Source organism: Megalobrama amblycephala, linkage group LG9 (assembly GCF_018812025.1).
Source record: "Megalobrama amblycephala isolate DHTTF-2021 linkage group LG9, ASM1881202v1, whole genome shotgun sequence".
Classification (NCBI taxonomy): domain Eukaryota; kingdom Metazoa; phylum Chordata; class Actinopteri; order Cypriniformes; family Xenocyprididae; genus Megalobrama; species Megalobrama amblycephala.
Genome location: NC_063052.1, coordinates 8,451,173 through 8,472,461, shown reverse-complemented (window position 1 = coordinate 8,472,461; position 21,289 = coordinate 8,451,173). Strand labels below are relative to the sequence as shown.

General features: G+C 38.5%; 1 protein-coding gene across 5 annotated transcripts in view; it reads left to right on the top strand.

The window, feature by feature from the left end:
* Window positions 1-21,289, top strand: part of csmd2 (CUB and Sushi multiple domains 2) — a 320,658-nt gene that overhangs the window by 289,377 nt on the left and 9,992 nt on the right. For all 5 annotated transcript variants that reach the window (XR_007186350.1, XM_048201499.1, XM_048201498.1 and 2 more), the window contains 18 exons: window positions 3,907-4,095; window positions 5,722-5,907; window positions 6,110-6,304; window positions 6,656-6,829; window positions 7,241-7,414; window positions 7,530-7,703; window positions 10,095-10,283; window positions 10,414-10,587; window positions 12,721-12,903; window positions 15,451-15,627; window positions 17,236-17,415; window positions 17,581-17,754; window positions 17,975-18,148; window positions 18,862-18,935; window positions 19,035-19,146; window positions 19,375-19,554; window positions 20,593-20,658; window positions 20,813-20,974. Coding sequence is in view for 4 of the 5 variants with exons in the window: in XM_048201499.1 (XP_048057456.1) it covers window positions 3,907-4,095; window positions 5,722-5,907; window positions 6,110-6,304; window positions 6,656-6,829; window positions 7,241-7,414; window positions 7,530-7,703; window positions 10,095-10,283; window positions 10,414-10,587; window positions 12,721-12,903; window positions 15,451-15,627; window positions 17,236-17,415; window positions 17,581-17,754; window positions 17,975-18,148; window positions 18,862-18,935; window positions 19,035-19,146; window positions 19,375-19,554; window positions 20,593-20,658; window positions 20,813-20,974 (2,937 nt within the window). In the remaining variant the exon portion in view is untranslated. The remainder of the gene's footprint in view (window positions 1-3,906; window positions 4,096-5,721; window positions 5,908-6,109; window positions 6,305-6,655; window positions 6,830-7,240; window positions 7,415-7,529; window positions 7,704-10,094; window positions 10,284-10,413; window positions 10,588-12,720; window positions 12,904-15,450; window positions 15,628-17,235; window positions 17,416-17,580; window positions 17,755-17,974; window positions 18,149-18,861; window positions 18,936-19,034; window positions 19,147-19,374; window positions 19,555-20,592; window positions 20,659-20,812; window positions 20,975-21,289) is intronic.

Here is a 21,289-nt window from a genome sequence, read left to right as displayed (position 1 = left end):
GTTTATGACAATTTACAGTTAAAAATGCGCATTCACGAAACGACCAATTATGACTCCTCGCTGCAAAAACAGAATTACGTAGGAAATACTGCCACAAGCTATCAAGACCTGATTGCACCGTTTCATGAGCAATGGAGTAATTCTAAATGAGTTATTACCCTATAAATATTTAAAAAGTTTCCGTATGCTCCTAATCATTAGCGTTTCAGAAGAATGACTAATCACCTCTTTGTCTGACTCATCAGGGTCTCTTCTCTCGGCATCAGCTTGTTTAGTTTTTTCCGCTCCCTCCCGCATGATGGATTTTTGATATAGGGCTCTGTGACAGTCTGGGTTAGCAGCAGCAGCACACCTAGGTTTTCCTCCTCAATATGGTTTCCCTTCTGTAGTGATACCTTGGTGGACAAAAACAGATGGTGGGACAGACTTAAAGCTTCGTTCGGTTTTCTTTCTCAATCCATCTTTTATCTCCACAGGCTGTTACTTCATCAACTGTAGCGTCTCGTTGCACTTCTCCTCTTTTGTTTCTCTTTTTTAATTCTTGACCTTTTCTTCCCATCATCACCTGTGTGAGGTTTGCTGAATGACTTTTTTGGAAAAAGAAGAAACGGTGCGGGTTAAAGGTAGAAAATTGACTGCATTAACTGCAATTTAGAAACAAAGGGCCAAAGGGGCATGAGAGGTTTTTTACCTTGTGACTTTATTAAAAGCAAAGCTGGGGCTCTTGATTCATAGTCAGGTAGGAAACAGCAGTGTGACTGGTTAACGCAGACTTCACAAAGTAGTTGAGCTGGAAGGCTAAATTTCCACTAAGCCTTCTCATATAACCAGACCTCTGTGGCCAACAATCAATAGCAGTCCTTTTGAGCCATTTAGAGGGCAGCACCTGTTCTATCACATGAGAGTTATGATGCACAAAACAAAATCGGTCCGCAGCACTCTGAGACATTTAAACCATTAGTGGAGGTTTCATTCAAAGTTTTACTAAATGTATGTGATGTGTAAACTTCTAAATTTGTCCATTATCTATAATCTCCAATGTCACAGCTAATGGATGAGAGGCTGGAAACATTTTATGTGTCAGTGGTTTGATCATTAGAAAGATTTGTGTCTTGTAAAACTTGAGGTTGCCCTTGCATTACAGTTATCTCTATTTATTTTTCTTTGTCCTACAGTGGGTTAGCTTTTACTTCTTTTAACATTTTCTGTGAAGAGCTAAAGTCCTATTAAATGACCTGATGAGCACAGTTTCACAAATAAATTATGTTCTTGAAGTCCCGAATCCTGAAAATATGTAGTTTCCACAAAAATATTGATAATGATCAGAAATGTCTCTTGAGCAGCAAATCAGCATATTAGAATGATTTCTGAAGGATCATGTGACACTGAAGACTGGAGTAATGATGCTAAAAAATTCAGCTTTGTATGCACAAGATTACATTAAACTGTAAGATATAATAAAATGTTAAATTGTAATAATATTTCACAACATGAGTGTTTAACTGTATTTTTGATCAAATAAATGCAACCTTTGTGAGGATAAGAGACTACTTTCAAAAACATTAAAGGTGCCCTAGAATTAAAAATTGAATTTACCTCGGCATAGTTGAATAACAAGAGTTCAGTACATGGAAATGACATACAGTGAGTCTCAAACACCATTGTTTCCTCCTTCTTATATAAATCTCATTTGTTTAAAAGACCTCCGAAGAACAGGCGAATCTCAACATAACACTGACTGTTACGTAACAGTCGGGCTCATTAATATGTACGCCCCCAATATTTGCATATACCAGATGGGCAGCCAGTATTAACGTCTGGATCTGTGCACAGCTGAATCATCAGACTAGGTAAGCAAGCAAGGACAATAGCGAAAAAGGGCAGATGGAGCAATAATAACTGACATGATCCATGATAACATGATATTTTTAGTGATATTTGTAAACTGTCTTTCTAAATGTTTCGTTAGCATGTTGCTAATGTACTGTTAAATGTGGTTAAAGTTACCGTCGTTTCTTACTGTATTCACGGAGACAAGAGCCGCCGCTATTTTAATTTTTAAATACTTGCAGTCTGTATAATTCATAAACACAACTTCATTCTTTATAAATCTCTCCAACAGTGTAGCATTAGCCATTATCCACGGAGCATAGCCTCAAACTCATTCAGAATCAAATGTAAACATCCAAATAAATACTTTACTCACATAATCCGATGTATGCATGACGAACACTTTGTAAAGATCCATTTTGAGGGTTATATTAGCTGTGTGAACTTTGTTTATGCAATGATAGAGTCGAGAGCTCTGGGAGGGGGCGGAGAGCGCAAGCAATTAAAGGGGCCGCAGCCTGAATCGGTGCATTTCTAATTGTGCCCCAAAATAGGCAGTTAAAAAAATTTATTAAAAAAAATCTATGGGGTATTTTGAGCTGAAACTTCACAGACACATTCAGGGGACACCTTAGACTTATATTACATCTTGTAAAAAAAAAACCTTCAATGGCACCTTTAAAATCTACCAACCCCAAACATTAGAAGGGTAGTGTATATCTTCTGCAAGTGATATTTTTCAGCTTTTGGGAATACTCTAGCATATAGATGACCTCAAATCACAGCAAACTGTAAACACCCATAAATCTAAATGGGTTGTTAACAATGGACACATTCTTGTTTTCTAGAATCTGCTTTTTAAAATTCGTGGCCATGTACATGTTTCAGATGGGCATCTTTGACAGTTGCATAATCTCATGCCATCAGTGCAATGTTTTTAATATGTCTTTAATGTAGCTATAGTTAACAGCTGTTCAGCTTTGAAAAACACGTCTTGAGACCCCTTTTGTTCGATTCCATTTTATTGCCGTTTATTGCCATCTAGCTGTTTTCAATGCCAGAATGTGCCCTGTGTGAGTGGTCCCTTACTCTCCTGAAGGAAATTATCATTGCTAGGCGTTGTGTTGGATGAAATTAGCATTGTTGTAATGGAATTTAAATGGAAGTTCGGTAAGAGCTTGTTCATCTAATCCTGTCATTCGCAACACAAGGGCATATACATAAGCGGCTGCTTACACTGCAGAAAATCATTTTCTTAATCAGTACTTTTGTCTCATCCTTTATAAGGTGTGTCTTGAATATATCTTGAATTAATTTCCTGTGTAATTTGGCTTCTCAAGTTAACTTTTCTTTTTTAAGGGCAACAAAAATACTTGCAGCCTGCCTCACTCCCATGACTTTTCCAGGAAACCTCCAGTAATCTAATACTAATTAACTTACATTAATTTAATAGTCTGGGGGGGGACTTCCTCAAGCCCCTGTATTAGGGCCAGCAAGCCAAATCTGTTTACCTGTATTACTGAAGGATTATATGGACACATGAACTTGTGAAACAGATAGGACTTTAATGCGGTCATAGCGATTAATAATGCGACAAATTGCATTCTTGCTCCATTTCCTCCTAATTTCCTCCAAACCTCCTTTTATATTATGCTGGTATCATTACCGTCATTCTTTTTCTTGTTTGGTCTGCAACGAGAACATTCCTACTCAGATCTGATCTCAGGCGCCTCATGCCACAGGAGAGAACGTGGCCTGGATTGCATATGTCAAAAAGCATAACTTTGTATAATGACTCTCTTTGTATTCTGAATTACTGTTTAGGCGAACAAAGAGTACACAAAATGATTTTTTTATTGTTACATATCCATCATTTATGACCTTCAACAAGTTCCTACAATTCAATACCATGCATCTTTTTTAATCAGTCCTCTGCTCTTGGCTGCATTAATATCTGCTATTTCCAGTAAACAGGATGAGGAATCGAAAAACAGTAAAATACGCACTGGAGCAGGAGGTTTCACAGATGGATGCATTTTTGACTTCTGGCTGTGTTTATATTTGTATGTTTTACAGCGGCGTACTGCAGTATTCCGGACCCTCCCGTGAACGGCTCGGTACACAGCCTGACGGGCACGAAGCTGGGCAGTACCTTGCGCTTCAGCTGCGACCGGGGCTTCAACCTGATTGGCCAGACCACCGCCACCTGCACACGCACCCCACAGGGCATCCACCAATGGAACGCTCCAGTGCCGCTTTGCCAAGGTGAGTCTGAAAATCTTGTCCAAGACACCTTGGACCAAATCTGGAGGCGATTTTCCACCTCTCCTCCTTCCTCCCTGAACTCTCTCTGCGAAAGACCAGCGTCGCCGTGGCTAATTCCGTATTCCATCAATGTTTAAGGCTTGGCTGCATCTGTCAAATTGCTCATCACAATAAATGGGTTAGCCAGGAGCCATAGCTGTGAGACTATTGCTAATGCGCTGTCCGAGGGGAGAGTCTCTTCAGAAAGAAGCAGTTATCATCCACTAAAGCAGGGGCCTCCACAGGGTCCACCGTTTTGCAGTCTCAGAAGTGTTGCGTTTTATCACCACTTCCTGACTAACAAAGGCCTCACCTGTGAGGGGTGTTGATTTCTATTTGACAGGGATGTTGTGAGATGCCTTAGGCCAAGAGCCTTAGAGCGCTCCCTCTGCTCTATTAAACACACTTAAAGGTCTTTTTCATATTGGGAAGTGGGAGTTGACTCGGGATTGATTGAAAAGTTGACTGGCATGGATATTAAATCCATTATGTATCAGTTCTTTGAAAGAAGAGGCATATTATAATGACTTTCAAGACTAGAGATGACTATAAAGGATAGTATAGTGGTTACTGATCTGGGGACAGTTACATAAACTTAGCCACTATGTAAAGACTGTGTCTTAAGAACTAGTTTGACCAACTAACAGTTAACCAAGGGGTAATCAGTCTTACTTTCCAATTACCAATCTACCATTTCATGTAGCTGACTTTAAAAAGTTAGGGACAGTCCTCATGAAAAAATTTCACTAATCTAAGCAGTTTATGCAACTGGCTACTTGGCTTGTCATCAAACATTTGAAGGTTTACACAAACAAGGGGCCAATCATAAACTATCACTATTGTGGCATTGAGAAAGATGCTTCACCCTAGGATGATCCAGAGTGAACGTTCCTGTAAGTGTACTGTAAATCACATAAGATAGAAGTGCTAGCTAAATGACAAATAAAGATGTTAGAGGAGGCAGATCTATGGCCATTTAAACTTTAAATCAGTAATGCATGTCATCCTGGTGTTGGTGTTCGGATTTGACACATACAGTGATGCCAAAAAGTGTTTGGACACTTAAACAGCCTGTAAAAAATGTATTGCATTGGATAATAAAATGTCAAACCAAGTGTCATCTGCAAAAACATGATACTACTATTTATTTATTTATATTATTTTTGTTGTTGTTTCCACAGTATTTGTTTTTTAGTTTTTTTTTTATAAATAAGTGTCTGTTGTTTCGACGTTTTGCCATCTATGACATTGACATTCATATATTTAAGTGTCCAAATATTCGTTGGGGCCACAGAGATTGTTCAGGACTCTCTGATGGCCGTACAGCTTGCTGAGATTCTCTCTGTATCCTTCAGTCCGTATCCATATGTAAACTACATCTTGAATTGTGCCCTTAGCTGCTCTTGTTTACCTTCCCATAACCACTGCAAGCCCATGTTTGCAGAGTCACAATGCTGCTTTTGGGGTGTTCCCTGTGTATGTTTACACTGAGTATTCTCTGATGTATGACGGCAGCTTTCCTGGGGTTTTGTAAGAAAATACTTGTCCTTTTTTGAGGTAACAATTCAATCTTTCTCTCATTCACAGTGGTTTCCTGTGGGATGCCCATTGCCCCAGTGAATGGCACAGTCATCGGACAGCACTTCACTCTCGGCTCTAGAGTCACATTCTCTTGTAATCCTGGTTTCCGATTGGCCAACGCTCAACCGGTGTCAACACTTTGCCAAGAGTCTGGGAGGTGGACCACGATGGAGACCCGCCCTCGCTGCGTCCGTGAGTTTCATGAGCGGCACTATCAGTTTAAAATTGGTTTATGTTCTTATTTACGTAAAAGATTGATAAAAAGATAAAATATGTGTATTATATGGAAATAAACTGAAAGATTTAGCAAATTTTCTCAAGAAAGAATGTTGCACTATTTTTAGGCATAAATCAAATAAGCAAATTTTGATTAAGACTAACTTTGGTCTTCCAGCTGTGACCTGCCCTGACATCGGCCATTCCGCAGTGGATCATGGGAGGTGGAGGCTTATTTACGGCATGCAGAATAAATATGAGGCCATGATGATGCTGACCTGTGACCCTGGATACTTCTACAAGGGTCAAAGGGTTATCCGCTGCCAAGCTAACGGCACCTGGGATTACCCTGAGCCGAGACCGTCCTGTGAAAGTGAGTGCAATAGAGGCTATAGTAAAATCAAGACATGTGCTTTGAGCATTTTTAAATTAGGATTTTTAGTGTAATAAGTGGTTTGGGGAATGGATGTATTTTTTTTTTTATTATTATTATTATTATTATTATTTTTTTTTTTTATTTATTTTTTTTCAAGCTGTAATTGAAAACCCCTTATGTAGTATGTCATGATTTAATTTGCAAGTCAATTTACATACCAAGTAAAGCCTGAAAAAAGCCAATTTCAGTATTTTGAAATAAAAGTCCTATATTAAAATTTCCAGCGTGTCTTGTATTCAGAATTCCAAAAAAAAAAAAAAAATTTACTCTTCATCTGAATTTACCTAGTCATTTCCTGTGGTGACCTTGGAACCCCTCCGAATGGGAATAAAATAGGAACATTAACCGTGTACGGAGCGACTGCCATTTTTTCCTGTAACACGGGTTATACTCTGGTGGGCTCCAGAGTGAGAGAGTGCATGTCCAATGGCCTGTGGAGTGGAGCTGAGGTCCAATGTCTTGGTGAGTGTTTTCACTTCCCTTATGGGTAAATTAGATTTGTTTAATCAATAAATAGAGAAAATGTAGCCATATGTGCTCTCAGTGAACGTGATTTCACCAAGTACAACATGTTCCTGGATCAGCATCTTTGCTCCTGGAACAACAATCCAATCAACCAATCAGATTTGAGGGATACGTTTACAATTTATGTCAAGTTTAGGCTTAGAACCAGAGTTAGGTGCTTCTACATCAGCGTTATTTAATCATTTCTTATGGGTAGCGATAGGTTTAGGTCTAAATTAGGTCTAAATTTTCAGACAGGAATGTTGCTCCAGGATCAACAAATATGTTGATCCAGCAACATGTTGTACTTGGTGGAATCACAGTGAACATGTGCTTTATATGAGCATTTGCAATGTTTTTCTTCAACAGCTGGACACTGTGGCACACCAGAGCCTATTGTGAATGGCCAAATCATTGGTGAGAACTACAACTACAGAGGCAGTGTTGTTTACCAGTGTAATCCTGGATTCCGGCTCATCGGCGTGTCAGTTCGCATCTGTGAGCAGGATCACCGCTGGTCTGGAAAGACTCCCATCTGTGTCCGTAAGTATTACTTAAGCAGCAACTCTCTGATTTGAGGTCTTTTGACAGTTTTATGTCTCTAAGCAATAAAATAATCATTTTAATGGCATTAATATGTTGCTCTGATGTTCTGTAGCCATCACCTGTGGACATCCAGGCACCCCTGCTAATGGTGTGACTCAGGGAACACAGTTTAACCTGAATGACATTGTGCGTTTCGCCTGCAACCCTGGTTATGTTCTACAGGGTGCGATCAAGTCTCACTGTCAGCCCAACGGCCAGTGGAGCAACACTCTGCCCAGATGTAAAAGTAAGTACAGTGTGTGTGCGTGTCATTTGCAGAGGGAGTGTGAATAGTGCTGTGTCACTTTAAAATAATTTGACTGCTCTATTCAAACCAATTCTATTACTCAGCATGGTGTAGAACAAGTACATGTTCTATATCTTAACTGAGAAATAACAGAAGTAAAACTGTTAAGGATAACAACATTTAAAGGATTTAAAATAAGGAAAGTAAGGGTTTACATTAAAAGTTTTTAATGTAACTTAAGAAATTAGAAAGTATTTAGCATTATGGCAAATGTACACATTACTGAGTATTTTGCTTACAAATTTTGTGTCTATTGCCAATAGTGTAGCGATGTATAATATGAAGCACAGCTCTTAAGTCAGCTTTCTGTTGGTCAACGCGGCGAATCCACATGACCAACATGAATCCATTGCGAATTCTGTGTGAGAAAATCATCTCTCTCAAATGAATTTTTTAAATGACTGGATATTGCTGCAAAAATTCGCCAAACAACGGTAAACGTGACTGTAACGTACCTGTTAATTGCTCAAAAACTTATCTAGGTGGGGCAGCAGATGATTGCAACTGCTCTAGCGAATGACTATATATGAATATATGTAAATCTCTGTGTGTAATTACAGATGTTTAATTAGGAGTTGCCATATATAAGACAAAAGAGAAAAAATACCACAAATTTTGATGTTATGGCATCACTCTGACCAATCTGATTTACCTTGAATCTTTAAAGTCGCATTATTCATCCCCTCAATCCTTCCCTCTCTTTAGATTGTAAATGTGTGTTTACTCTGACTGAGGAAGTTGAAGTGGTCTGATCATATCAGCCAAGGTCTCCTCTCCATCATGGTCCGTCATTAGCACAGAGCGTGGGAAGATGCCCGTTTAATGGCACAAAAGGAGCCGGTAAAAAATGCTATAAGCTCCCAGCTGCATCAATAATTTAGTAGGCCTCTGCACAGCCCTGCTAATCAGCACCAATTTGTGTCTGAGCGAGCCACTTCTATCTCCAAAATGTCCTCCTAAACCACACAGATAAGTTAGATAGACTTAGATCTGCAGATAATTGAACCACCTCTCTCAAAAATTGCCATTGCCCAGTGGGATCATCAATTTTAATATCAAATTATGGCCAAGCACAAACAAAAACCGTATTGTTTTCCTTTGTTCTGTTCTTTTCTTGTTATTGATTTCATTTGTGCATTTATTTCTAACTTAGCTATTAACATTTTAGTTAAAAATCAAGCTTGTATCTTTAGCTTATAAATGTGGCATCATAGAAATGGCTTTGGCTGGCTCCGTTAAGAGCTATTAAAGGCATTAGCATGCATTACTACCCTGGAAAGTCTAATTCTGTTGACAAGCTGTCCCTAACGGAGAGATTTTAAGGGAATGTTGCTGGCCTCGAATGGCAGAAGGGACACTCTGGAGTCAAATAATGAAGCCTGTCCTCTTCATTTTGCTTCACTGTTTCCCCATAATTGCACATAAAATGTCACCAGAAAGTGTGTTCAACTAAATTCGTTAGAATCAGTTGGAATACTAAAAGAAGGACACATAGTTTAACATAATGGCCCGTCTTTGCCTGCTCAATTGCTCTTGCACTGTAATGTACTTTTTGTTTTCTTCCAGTGTGTGAACGAATACAAATTACTGCAGATTTCTTCTTTAGGTTCTCCATCATGCCCTTTTGTCCTTCTGTGTTCTCGTTCTCTGCCTCTTTTTGACTCATAACTAACACGGCACCACTTTCTCTCGATCTCTTCTCTCTCTCTAAGCCCAGTTCATGTCCTCAGCCATCCCCTACGCCAGCCGTTTAAGGAAGCAACTGTCTATGTTTATGTGGTTTCAAATATTTGCAGAAGTTTTCCAGAAGCCTTTAATCTTCTTCAAAAATCATCTTTTTCTGTGTCATTTTGTGTGGTGAAGTCTTTAGTGATATTTTACTAAAAACAAATTGCGCCCTCTGGCAGTGACATATGTTTTACATGATTCTCTAAAGGAATAGCACAAATCAAATAATGGCACAAACAAGTCAAAAATTAGTGTTGATCGTGAGTAGCATGTCGCAGTTGACCATTGTTTCAAATGGTTCATTGTTTTTCTTACATACATTTCTTATTATTATCACTGTTGAAAAAAAAAAAAAAAAAAATATATATATATATATATATATATATATATATAACTTGAAGAGCATTTATTTGAAATAGGATTTTGTTTATAACATTTGATCAATTGAATGCATCCTTCTTGAATAAAACTATTAATTTCTTTCAAATAATAACAAAAAAGGTTACTGACCCCAATCAACAGTGTATTTCTCAACAGTATTCATCATAAGTTTCTTTTTTTTTTCTTTCTTCTTTCTTTGCTGCTTTCTCTCGCCCACTCTAGTTGTGAACTGCACTGATCCGGGACATGTTGAAAATGGTGTCAGACAGGTCCTGCCCAGCGGGCCCCATCGTTACAGTTTCCAGACCGCAGTTTCTTACAACTGTAACCCTGGATACTACCTGCTGGGCACCAGCACTCTGAGCTGTCAGGGAGACGGCACATGGGACCGCTCCCTACCCAAGTGTCTCTGTGAGTCATCTTAGCCTGATAAACCATCACTCAAATAATTCCATAACCTAGTTTACTCTGATCTGTTTATACATGTGATCTGACATTGTGCACTGTAGGTAAGGTTTGCCTGTTTTTCTGTGTGCCGCAGTGGTTCTGTGTGATCGTCCCAGCATGCCTCCGTATGCACAGATCTCAGGGGACAGACGCACAGTGGGCTCTGTTATCCGCTTCAGCTGCATCGGCCAGCGCACCATTGTGGGCAATACCACCCGCATGTGCCAGCTGGATAGCCAATGGAGCGGCTCCCTGCCACATTGCTCTGGTACTCTAAATCTTTTCCCTACTCAACATGCATATTTCATCCACACAATTAAAATTTTGCTCAAACGTTTACATACTCCTTGCATCATCTGTATGTTTTTATCAATTTTATTTAGTACTTTATTAATATATAAATATTATTTTTGAAATATATTTAATTGACAAATGAGTCTCCCTACCATTATTTCAAAACATCTTGAGACCCTCTTTTGTCCTGAGCAGTGAAACTGACGAAACTCCTTCAGGTATTGCAAGTTCTTTGGTTTCCCAGCATGCTCTGCACATTTGAGCTCTTCTTCGCAGTGACTATATGATGTTGAGATCCAGCTTTGCCACTCAGGACAAAGCAATGACTTACAACTATCACAAAGGTTACAAACAGTTACTGATGTTCAAACATGCAGCAATATTAAGAAGGTTATGAAAACTTTTGAACAGGATAATTTGTGTAAATTGAGTTAAATGTTTTTTTCTTAGGGAGTATATGCATATATATTATGCTGTATCTTCAGGGCAGTACTAAACCAAAGTACTAATGAAATATTTTTTTTTTCCCCTTATGTTTAACTCTCTTATGTTTTTGTAAATATGAAACAGATATACATATTCCCTCACATGAATATTTTTGAATATTTTTTCAAAGATTATAAATTATATATATAGGCAAGGGCTGACACTTGAGATGACACCATCTCTAAGGTCTCGTAAGCATGTTAGATGATGAATCAATGGTCTCAGGATTACAGCTCAGCTCTGTGGGTGGTAATACAATATTGCCATCTAGGCAGTGTCTGGAAGGGCGAGGAGTGTGTCCCCCCATAAACTGCTTTAATCTTCTCATATTGGGCTTGGCGACACAGACTGCCACATGCCTGCCAGGTAATGAGCCGCCCTGCTCCACTATAAACACATCAGTACATTGCAGCCCTCATACATGCCAGAAGAGCTTCATCCCTGGTTGTAAAACCACTGACAGGTTAATGTCACAATTCATAACATTCATATTTCTCAAAAGATTGCAGTGTCTTTCTGCCAGCTGTCAAAATGTGCATTATGCTTTTTTTTTTTTGCAACAGTCTGCACACCTTGTGGTTAATAACTGGCCTGTCAGTGTGAGTTTCAGGAAACGATATGCGGTAAATAAATAGTAGTAATTCTTTAATATTTACTTCGCCCTTCACCAGAAGACTCACCGTTCATTTTGAATTAGTGATTGTTTGTTGAGCATTACCAGAGGATGAATGGGGAATAGAAAGATCATTTGTAAATGCATCAGTGGATCAAAATAAGAGGATTTACTGAAGAACATCATGGAGTGCACACATCTGCATTATGAGTGGGGAAATTAAGGGAAATTTTCTGTCCCTGGTGCTTTCTTATCCAAAGTAAATTATCACCTAAACCAAGCCACTGTGATGCCTCTTTTTCATCTCCTTTGCCAGATCTACCGCCGAGAGTTGTTCAATAAATATGAATGAAATTACTCATCATCTTGTGTAAATCTCAGTTAACCTCTTTAAATAAAAACCTAATGTAATAGAGAGCAAGTCTGGATTATAGTTTTCCAGTTATTCGCTGTCAAAAGGATCTATATTGGACTAGTGTGAGGGTATTTTTATTGTACATAGACACTAAACCAAAGGTTTAACCTCATGGTACTTGAAGTGTACAGACAACTCCATTGATTTTAATAGGAGCGATTTAGTTTCTTGAATTGTGCCCATTTATTATACAAGCTGGGTCCAAAATCACTCCCTTATTCTTCATTGAGCACAATATATTTTCATTGTACTTTTATTTTATTATAATATTTTATTTATTTTATATTTTATTTAGCAAAACATTAATGTAAATGTATCATTTTAAAGGCCAAACAAAAATGAAAAAAGTCAAAATTGATATGACTATTGTTAACACTGATATTAGGACTGAGACAATAAATCGATGCATCGCAAATCGAGAAATGATTCTGGATCAATTCCGAGATTTTCCGAATGCATTCAGAAGCGATCCACGAAACGCGATGCATCGATTTATTGTCCCAGTCCTAACTGCTATATGAAATTATATCACAGCTTTGAGACGCGTGCTGTACACAAGCGTCTTATTAGTCTTTATATGTGTGTTGTTTCAGGGGATTCTGCCGGTTTGTGTGGAGACCCTGGCATTCCAGTGCACGGGATCCGTCTGGGAGAGGAGTTCTCCGTAGGGAGCGTCGTACGATTCAGCTGTGAGCCCGGCTACATTCTGAAGGGCTCCTCTGAACGGACCTGCCTGGCTAACGGGAGCTGGGTGGGCATCCAGCCTGAATGCCATGGTAAGAAAAATGAAACCTGGGTGGTTGCAGAAGAATGTGGCTGAAAACGCATGATTAATTGCTTCTGACTCTGGAAGATTCTGCTTCACCCAAAATTGTAGCCTATGCAAATTTCTCAGACAGCGAGTTATTTGATTCTTCACACAAATTCCCTTGTGTTTAAACTTTTGTGCAGAACAGGAGAGGGAGATGGAGACAGACAGACAGACTGAGATAGAAAGTGGTTGATGAGAAGTTATTTTCATCTTGATTGTTCCCGTCTGTTCTCTGCAGTAGCTTTAAAGTGGCTCAGTACACCTGGGGTGTACACACATCTCCCAACATGCTGAACACTATCCAGTCAAGTTGCCCAAACGACTGTGCCAGCCCTGCTGGTCCCCTGGACACTATGCTGCTGTGTTTGCACTCTCTCCTTCTCTCTTAAATAGCATTATTATTCTGCTTGTGTTGGTTGTGCAAAGTGCCTGCGGATTCAGGCTGACATCCCAAAGAAAGGCATGTCAGAGAAACAGAAAACCTAGGTTAATTACCCATGTGGAGATGCCTGCCATTTTTCTTACCCCACTTTTTTTAACACCAGCCATTTGTTTTATCTCACATCTTGTTAACATTCACCCCTAAACATTTGAGATATTTTTATTTTTCCATCTCCTACAAAGCACACTGTCATCTGAATCCATTCCTACCTCCCAAATGCTTGGGGGTTGTGAGTTTGAAGTGTGTGTGTGTGTGCGAGCGTGTGTGCCTAAGTTTATGTTTCTCTATTGATTTGACCCGTGGGCTATTGTTATCCATGCCAGTTCAGCAAACTGTGGTGGCTTAAAAGGTGGATTCTCAGAAAATGCCGACGTTTCAAGAGAACAAATCAATAACAGCCTAAACCCCTTCTCATAAATTTACATCCTGATCACACCATAAAAAGCTCATTTTCTTAAAGTGCAAGGGGAGATCAAGAAGACTTTTTTTCATTTATGTCCTCATCACAAATGTTTGATGTCCCAGCATTCACTTATATGAGGAACTTGACCATGCTTTTCAGAATAAGTGTGTATGATACACTCTAAAAAAATGCTGGGATAAAAACAAAGTTGGGTTGAAAAATGGACAAATCCAGCAACTGGGTCGTTTTAACCCAATGTTTGCACAACCTGCTGGGTAGTTTTATTTAACTCAACTCAACTTAATAAATGAACATTTATGAATAATCATTAAACAATAAACATTTATTAATTTGCAATGTTCACCTTTTGATCATTATTGTTGCCTATAGTAATTTTTAATAATTTAAATTTTTAATTTCCAACCTATTCTGGGCTCATTTTAAACCAGCCATATAGTAATTTTTAAACAATAGTTGGGTTAAATAAAACTACCCACCAGGTTGGGCAAACATTTAACCCAACCACTGAGGTTTGTCCATTTTCAACCCAACTTAGGTTGTTTTTAACACGGTATTTTTTAAAGTGTAATAATGTGATATAGTGGTCAAGTAGTGGCCATGATGCAAAAAAAGGAAAGAAAAACAATTCTACATGCAAATAATTAATAAAATACTAATTCAACTACTCTTTGCAAATAATCACTCATAATTTAAAAAGCAAAAATAAATAGGCTTATCAACTTTTAAAAAGGAGCAGAAGATCTTTTTTATGGTTACACTTTATATCTATAGTCCACTTTAGATATTATATTAACTATAATTAACTTTGCAACTACATGTCAACTAACTCTCATTACAGTATTAGTAGACTGTTAGGTTATGGTTAGGCATAGTAGAATAAGTTGACATGTACTTGCAAAGTTACTTTACAGTAAGTAGAATGTGTGTTGGGGGAGAATCAAAATAAAGTACTCTAATACTCTAATGACTGGAAGTTGACATGTAGTTGCAACATTTCTTATACGAAATTTTGTCCCGGTCCCTAATGTCCCTGGGTTTATGCCGACCACAATGTGTGGTTAATTATTTGCTGCCCAAAGCATAAAACCACTGAAATGTAGGTTTATCCAATAAATATATTTGTTGCTGTGTTGGGTCACCACTTGGTGTCCAAAATAAAAATGTATCCTGAAGCAAAACCTTTTTAAGAGCCAAAGGACACTGGGGTGTGTAATAACAACAACAACAACAGGTAATCAGTTTGCTGTTAGTTGTTTTAAGCTCGCTATTCACCGCTCAATCCCTCTGTTTTCATGTTGGCAGGTCTTCAGTGCTAAAACCTCTTGCCCATATTGGTGGCGTCCCTGGTTATGAGTGTATGCCCACCTGCTCTTTATTGGCACACACCCATAAATAAGCTCCATCTGCCCTGTCCTGGGGCAGAGGATTGTCTAATGTATGAAATCTCCTGCAGTAAATGTGTTTATTAATTACACACTAAATTAACAAATAACTGTCCAGTTTGGGGGAGGTGCAAGTTCTGTCATTCATTTAGATGCCTAGTAGTGTGCCAGCCTGCCTTGCACCTGGGATTCATGTTCTACGCTGACCATGTTTCTTTCTCGCCTTGCATCCCATCTGACGTTCTCTTGTTGTCTTTTTCACAGTGGTCTCCTGTGGCAACCCTGGAACTCCCCGCAACGCCGTGATCCAGTTCCATGATGGACTTGTGTTTTCCCGCTCCATCACCTACTCCTGCAGAGAAGGCTACTACTCTAATGGCCTGCTCACCCGTCATTGTACGGTCAATGGCACCTGGACCGGGGATATGCCGGAATGCACAGGTGCCCCATCAACACCTCAACAAGAGTTTGAATAGATTAGACATACATTTAAACAAAAATAAAAATAAAAAAGCATCACTAAAGGCTCATTGTTTGGTGAATTTTTGTAAAATTCAGCCTTTTTAGAAGGAATCCACATGATTTCTAATTTTGTGTGAAGGAGAAAGATTTCCCCATGCAAGTTTGGATTCATCACATTAACCAGCAAAATGCTGCTTGGTTTGAAAGTGACTTCTGTGTGAGCTGTGCTTCATACACTGCTACGCTATTGACAATGGGCCTTTTTTGCACATTGTCCATTAGAATTCGTCTCCGAAAAGCATTATCAACTATAAATTTGTGGTCCACATCTTATCCCTTTTCCTCAGTTCCTGATTAAAAACATAGCATGTTATCTGGATGTTTTGTTCTGTCTAATCAAGAGCTTTTTTTAAAGCATTTAGCACTATGCTAGACTAGTCTAAGCTATTAGCTTGATAATTAAAGGCTAACTGAAACATTACCATTAGTTTTGCAGTTATCAACAGAGACTAGCTCCTAGCAAACATTTGCTAAGCAAGTCTTATTCTTATTGTCATGCCATGTAAGAACATAATCTCAGTAATGCCTTTTATTTGCTTAAAAGTTTGTCGTTGTCTGTGTGCATTTCCCTGAGTGACACTATGTTCACCATGATCACGCACCATCTCATCGAATTGAAGTTGCGGATTGCCAAGTTGGAAAGTGTCCATTTTGGAAGTCTGAATTCAAGTGGCTTTCTTTTGCAATTTTCTGAGTAGTTGGAAGTTCCCACATTCCAAGTTAAATGGAATGTGGGATAAGTCAACTATGCTCATCATGTCTTTTCATAGGGTCTTTAAGTGGCTTTAGAATGCCATGGTTTTATTCTCAAGATTTTCTTAGGCTAAACTGCTCTGAATAGTACAGCACTCAGTGGCTGTGCTCTTGAGGAATCCAGAGGCTGGAGTTGAATTGGTTTTGTTCCCGTGAAGCTTTTCAATGCATTGTGGTTCAGGACTTAATAATGAGGGACAGTGTTCTCTATTATCCCTGCCCTGGACACAAGCTGATCAGGGACGTCTACATAGCAGCCCTGTGTTGGAGAGATAGAGGCTAGCCCTGTCCCCCATCTTGGCAGTCACCCGAGTGTCTTACCATGCTCATAAAAACACAATGCTCACTGTTCAGACTCTGAGCTAATGGAGGTCACGTGCAAACATTACAGCTCCAGACACATTGGTGTCTTTGGCACAGAGCAGGTGCCGGTGGCCTCAGACTACAGGAAGTGACTAGAGGAAAGAGCCTCCCAAAGCTGGTGCCTAAAACAGTTCATTAATTTAAAGGCACCACTTAGAGTGAAAAAAAAAAAAAAAAAAAATCGTGTTGCTTCTGGTTTATGACCCTTTTAATATGAAAATGTTTTTTTTTTTTTTTTGCCTAAATTTGTTATCTGTTTCAATGAAACAGCTAATTATAAAATGGTTCCAAATCATCCGGAATTTGGCACACACCTCACTTGTCATTCAGCCATATACTTCCTCTAATCACACCACAAATGGCTTTCAGCCTTCCTTTGACTTTTGCTTTACTCTCTCTGCCCACTTCCAGTCATTAACTGTGGAGATCCTGGAGTGCCAGCTAACGGTATCAGACTGGGCAGCGACTTCACGTACGGTCACACTGTGAGCTTCCAGTGTTCACCAGGCTTCACAATGGATGCTGATCGTGCCTCTACTCTCATCTGCACCAAGGACCGCACATGGAATGGCACCAAGCCTGTTTGCAAAGGTTCGAGCCCATCATTAATGAATTAAAGTTTCATGTGTACCTCAGAATCTTGCTCTGTTGACTGTTATTTTATTTATTTATTATTATTATTATTATTATTTTTATTTTATTTTATTTTTTTAGACCACTAGTTCAACATGACTGATTGTCTATGTCCTCTCACAGCCATTGTGTGTGGGGCACCTCCCAGTATCCCAAATGGGCAGGTGGTGGGGACTGACTTCCAGTGGGGGTCTAGTATTAGTTATACCTGTAATCAGGGTTACCAGCTTTCCCTTCCCACCATCCTTACCTGCCAGGGCACAGGAAACTGGAGCGGCGAACGACCCCAGTGTTTTCGTAAGTGTGATTTTTTTTTTTTTTTTTTTTTTTTTTTTTCTGAAATACTAAAAATATAAGTTGGCTTTTACCAGAAATGTTTGTCCTTTCATTAGCATTTAGATCTACGTATACATTTTTAACTGGGTGTTTCTACTTTTTAGATTTAGGTTTTGTGTAATTATGTTATAATTACCTTATAGTATAGTGTTTTCCTCAATGAAATTGTCTTTCCCTGCAGCTGTATTTTGTGGAGATCCAGGAATACCAGCCCAAGGCAAGCGAGAAGACCGAGGGTTCACATACCTGTCCTCTGTTTCATTCTCATGTTACCCGCCTTTGATACTGGTTGGCTCTGCTCGGCGATACTGCCAATATGACGGAACCTGGAGTGGAACACAGCCTTCTTGTATAGGTCAGAACTGATGTATTCATGGTTTCTTCACATTTCAAAAAAACTTTACTATTATTATTATAAATGAGCAGTATCACACAAGTAGAAAGTATTGAAAGGGACTTTTGTTAACAAATAACATTGTTTTAGCACTGTTTTGGAAAATTCCCTTAACTGTAAAAAGGACAAATACAAAGATCGCACGATCAGCTACAGCCGAATCACAGCCGTGCTGATATACAGCCATATTGCATGGCTACAAGTGTGATATTGCATTTATACAACAGTTCGACGGCACGAGTGTGTAAGTAAACAAGAAATAACAACGATCTTTGTATTTGCAAACGATCTTTGTAACTTTTTACAGTTAAGGGAATTTTCCATAACAGCGCTAAAACAACGTTTTTTGTTTACAAAAGTCCCTTTCAATTTAAAAGTCTCTTGCGACTGACTCATTCACTCGTAAAGTATGTATATCTATATATATATATATAATTCAAAATAAACAATGGCAAAGCTGAATTTTCAGCAGCCATTACTTCAGTGACTAATATGCTAATTTGGTGGTCAAGAAACATTTCTTATCAATGTTTAAAAAAGTTGTGTTACTTAATATTTTTGTGGAAACCATGATATATATATATATATATATATATATATATATATATATATATATATATATATATATATATATATATATATATATTTATTTATCAATATATTTATTTTTACAGATCCCAGTCACACCAGCTGTGTAGATCCTGGAACTCCTCTCTTTGGCCACCAGAACAACTCTCAAGGCTACCAGGTGCTAAGCACATCAGATCAGGGCTGTTTTCAATACATCTGGAACTCTTTTTTTTTTTCTTATGTCATTTATTGACTATTTGTGTGTTTTTATCAACAGATTGGTAGTTCAGTATTCTACAGCTGCAGAAAGGGCCACCTTCTTCTGGGTTCCATCTCTCGGACCTGTTTGCCCAACCTCACCTGGAGTGGCATGCAGCCTGAGTGCATCGGTTAGCTGCAATATTAGCCTGATTTTTCTGTTACTATACATTTTGTTTGCATTTTTTAAATGTGTTAAAACTAATTATGTAATTATCTGTAGTGATGAAGGAAATAGTGCAACCTTTTCTGATTGCAAGCAATTTTGTACAATTTTTTGTTGTTGTTGTTGTTTTTTTTTTTTTTTTTTATACACTTCCACAATGTAATATTTTTTCTCTCTCCTCTTCTCTCCTCAGCTCATCACTGTAATCAGCCGGAGCTCCCCGCACAGGCAGATGTAGGTGCCATAGAGCTGCCATCTCTGGGTTATACGCTCATCTACACTTGTCAGGCTGGATTCTACCTGGCTGGAGGGTCTGAACACCGCACCTGCAGGGCTGATGGCAGCTGGACAGGGAAACCTCCATTGTGTGCACGTATGTACAAAATGCTTTACAAATAAATGCTTGAGCCTACAAACCAAAATATACTTAATTAAAATGAGATTTTACATGCAAATATTTTTTTTTAATGTCAAGAAAATGATCATTTGCCTTTTAGCATGTTCGTAGCACATGTGTGTTTTAGTGTAGCCCATCTGCTTGACTCACAGATTTAATGATTTACCGTATTCAACCACTTTGTGATTTTTCTTCTCCACAAATGTTGATAAATAGCCACTTGCACCTGTTTCATCTTTGCAACTGGTATGATCGCTGTACCCCATTTATCATGTTACTGGTGAAAGTTCATATTAGTAGAGCTCTGATTAGCCCAGTGGATTGCATTGATTGGTTTTGGACAGCCCAGACTACTTTAAAATATCCTCAGATAAACAGTTCCCTTAGAGTATTTACTGTGGCAACTGTGAGTGTAGAGCAGAAATATAAGAGTAACAGTTTGCTTTTTACTTTGCTAAAGAAAGATGGCATTAGTCTCAAGTTAAAGCTTAAATGGATCACACTCTAAGAGTTGTTGAAATACGTTGCTGAAATTTTTTATAATAAAGCTATAAAAGCAGGGTTCTGGCCTTTTGAAGTGGAAGGATATTAACAGCACCTGTGGGAGACAAGAGAGAAAGGCAACATAGTCTTATGACATCTAATAAAGCTGTTTTTTTCCCCACTGTATTTGTCCAATCATCTTATAATGTCCTGCGAAGTAGACTTATTAAGTCATAACATATTAAGTGAGATTCCAAATCATAGAAAATGTGTATGTTCTGTCCAAATGGTCCAAATGGCATAGGGAACAAGTGTACATCATGATCATGGGTTACATAAACAAACCAAATCACATTTTTTTCACATATTAAACATGTATTTATTAGTAATTATATATTTTATATATCAAATTTGTAAATAAATGGGGGAGAACACGCATCATGGAAGCTTGTTTATTAGTAGAGCTTTCAAAAGGTCCTGTCTGCTGTATTCTCCTACTTCCTCTAACACCATATATCACTTATCCCATAGCTGATAACAGACCAAGTGGAAAAACTGTAGGAACCGTGCAAGAGCCACCCAACACAAAGCTACCCGGTAAGTTTCACTGTCTACCATAAATTAAAATAATCTTTCAATGGAAGGCAAGTTAATTCAAAATACCCCTAAAATATTTTAATCACTTGAATGTGTAATAACTCTTGTCTTTGTTTCTTTCAATCTGTTCTTCTTTTCTGTGCCTCTATCTCAGTGCCAAGTGGGGTTTTTGCTAAGAACTCTCTTTGGAGGGGTTCATACGAATATCTAGGGAAGAAGCAGCCAGCAATGCTTAGCATAACTGCTTTTGAACCATTCAGCAATCGGGTCAATGGCACTCTCATGGACCACAGCGGAGTACAGCTTAATCTGGCTGGTGAGTGTTTTTAATTTTAACCTCACAACACATTTTACCAACCACTCATTTGTGACGCTTCAGCGGTAAGGTAATGGCAATTTTCTGGCTTATACTGCCACCAGCATTGTGTTTTGTGTTCTCTTAAAAGTAAAAGTTCGGCCAAACAATTCTGTATTTACTCATTCCAAGCCATTTATTTTCTTGCATGGAACACACACAAAAAAATAAAGAAAGATATCATATTGAGGACCTTTACAGACCCTCAAGACTGTGTAATTTGACAATTTTATGACAAAGAAAGATCAGTTCAGGTTGTAAAATGGCATATGGTGC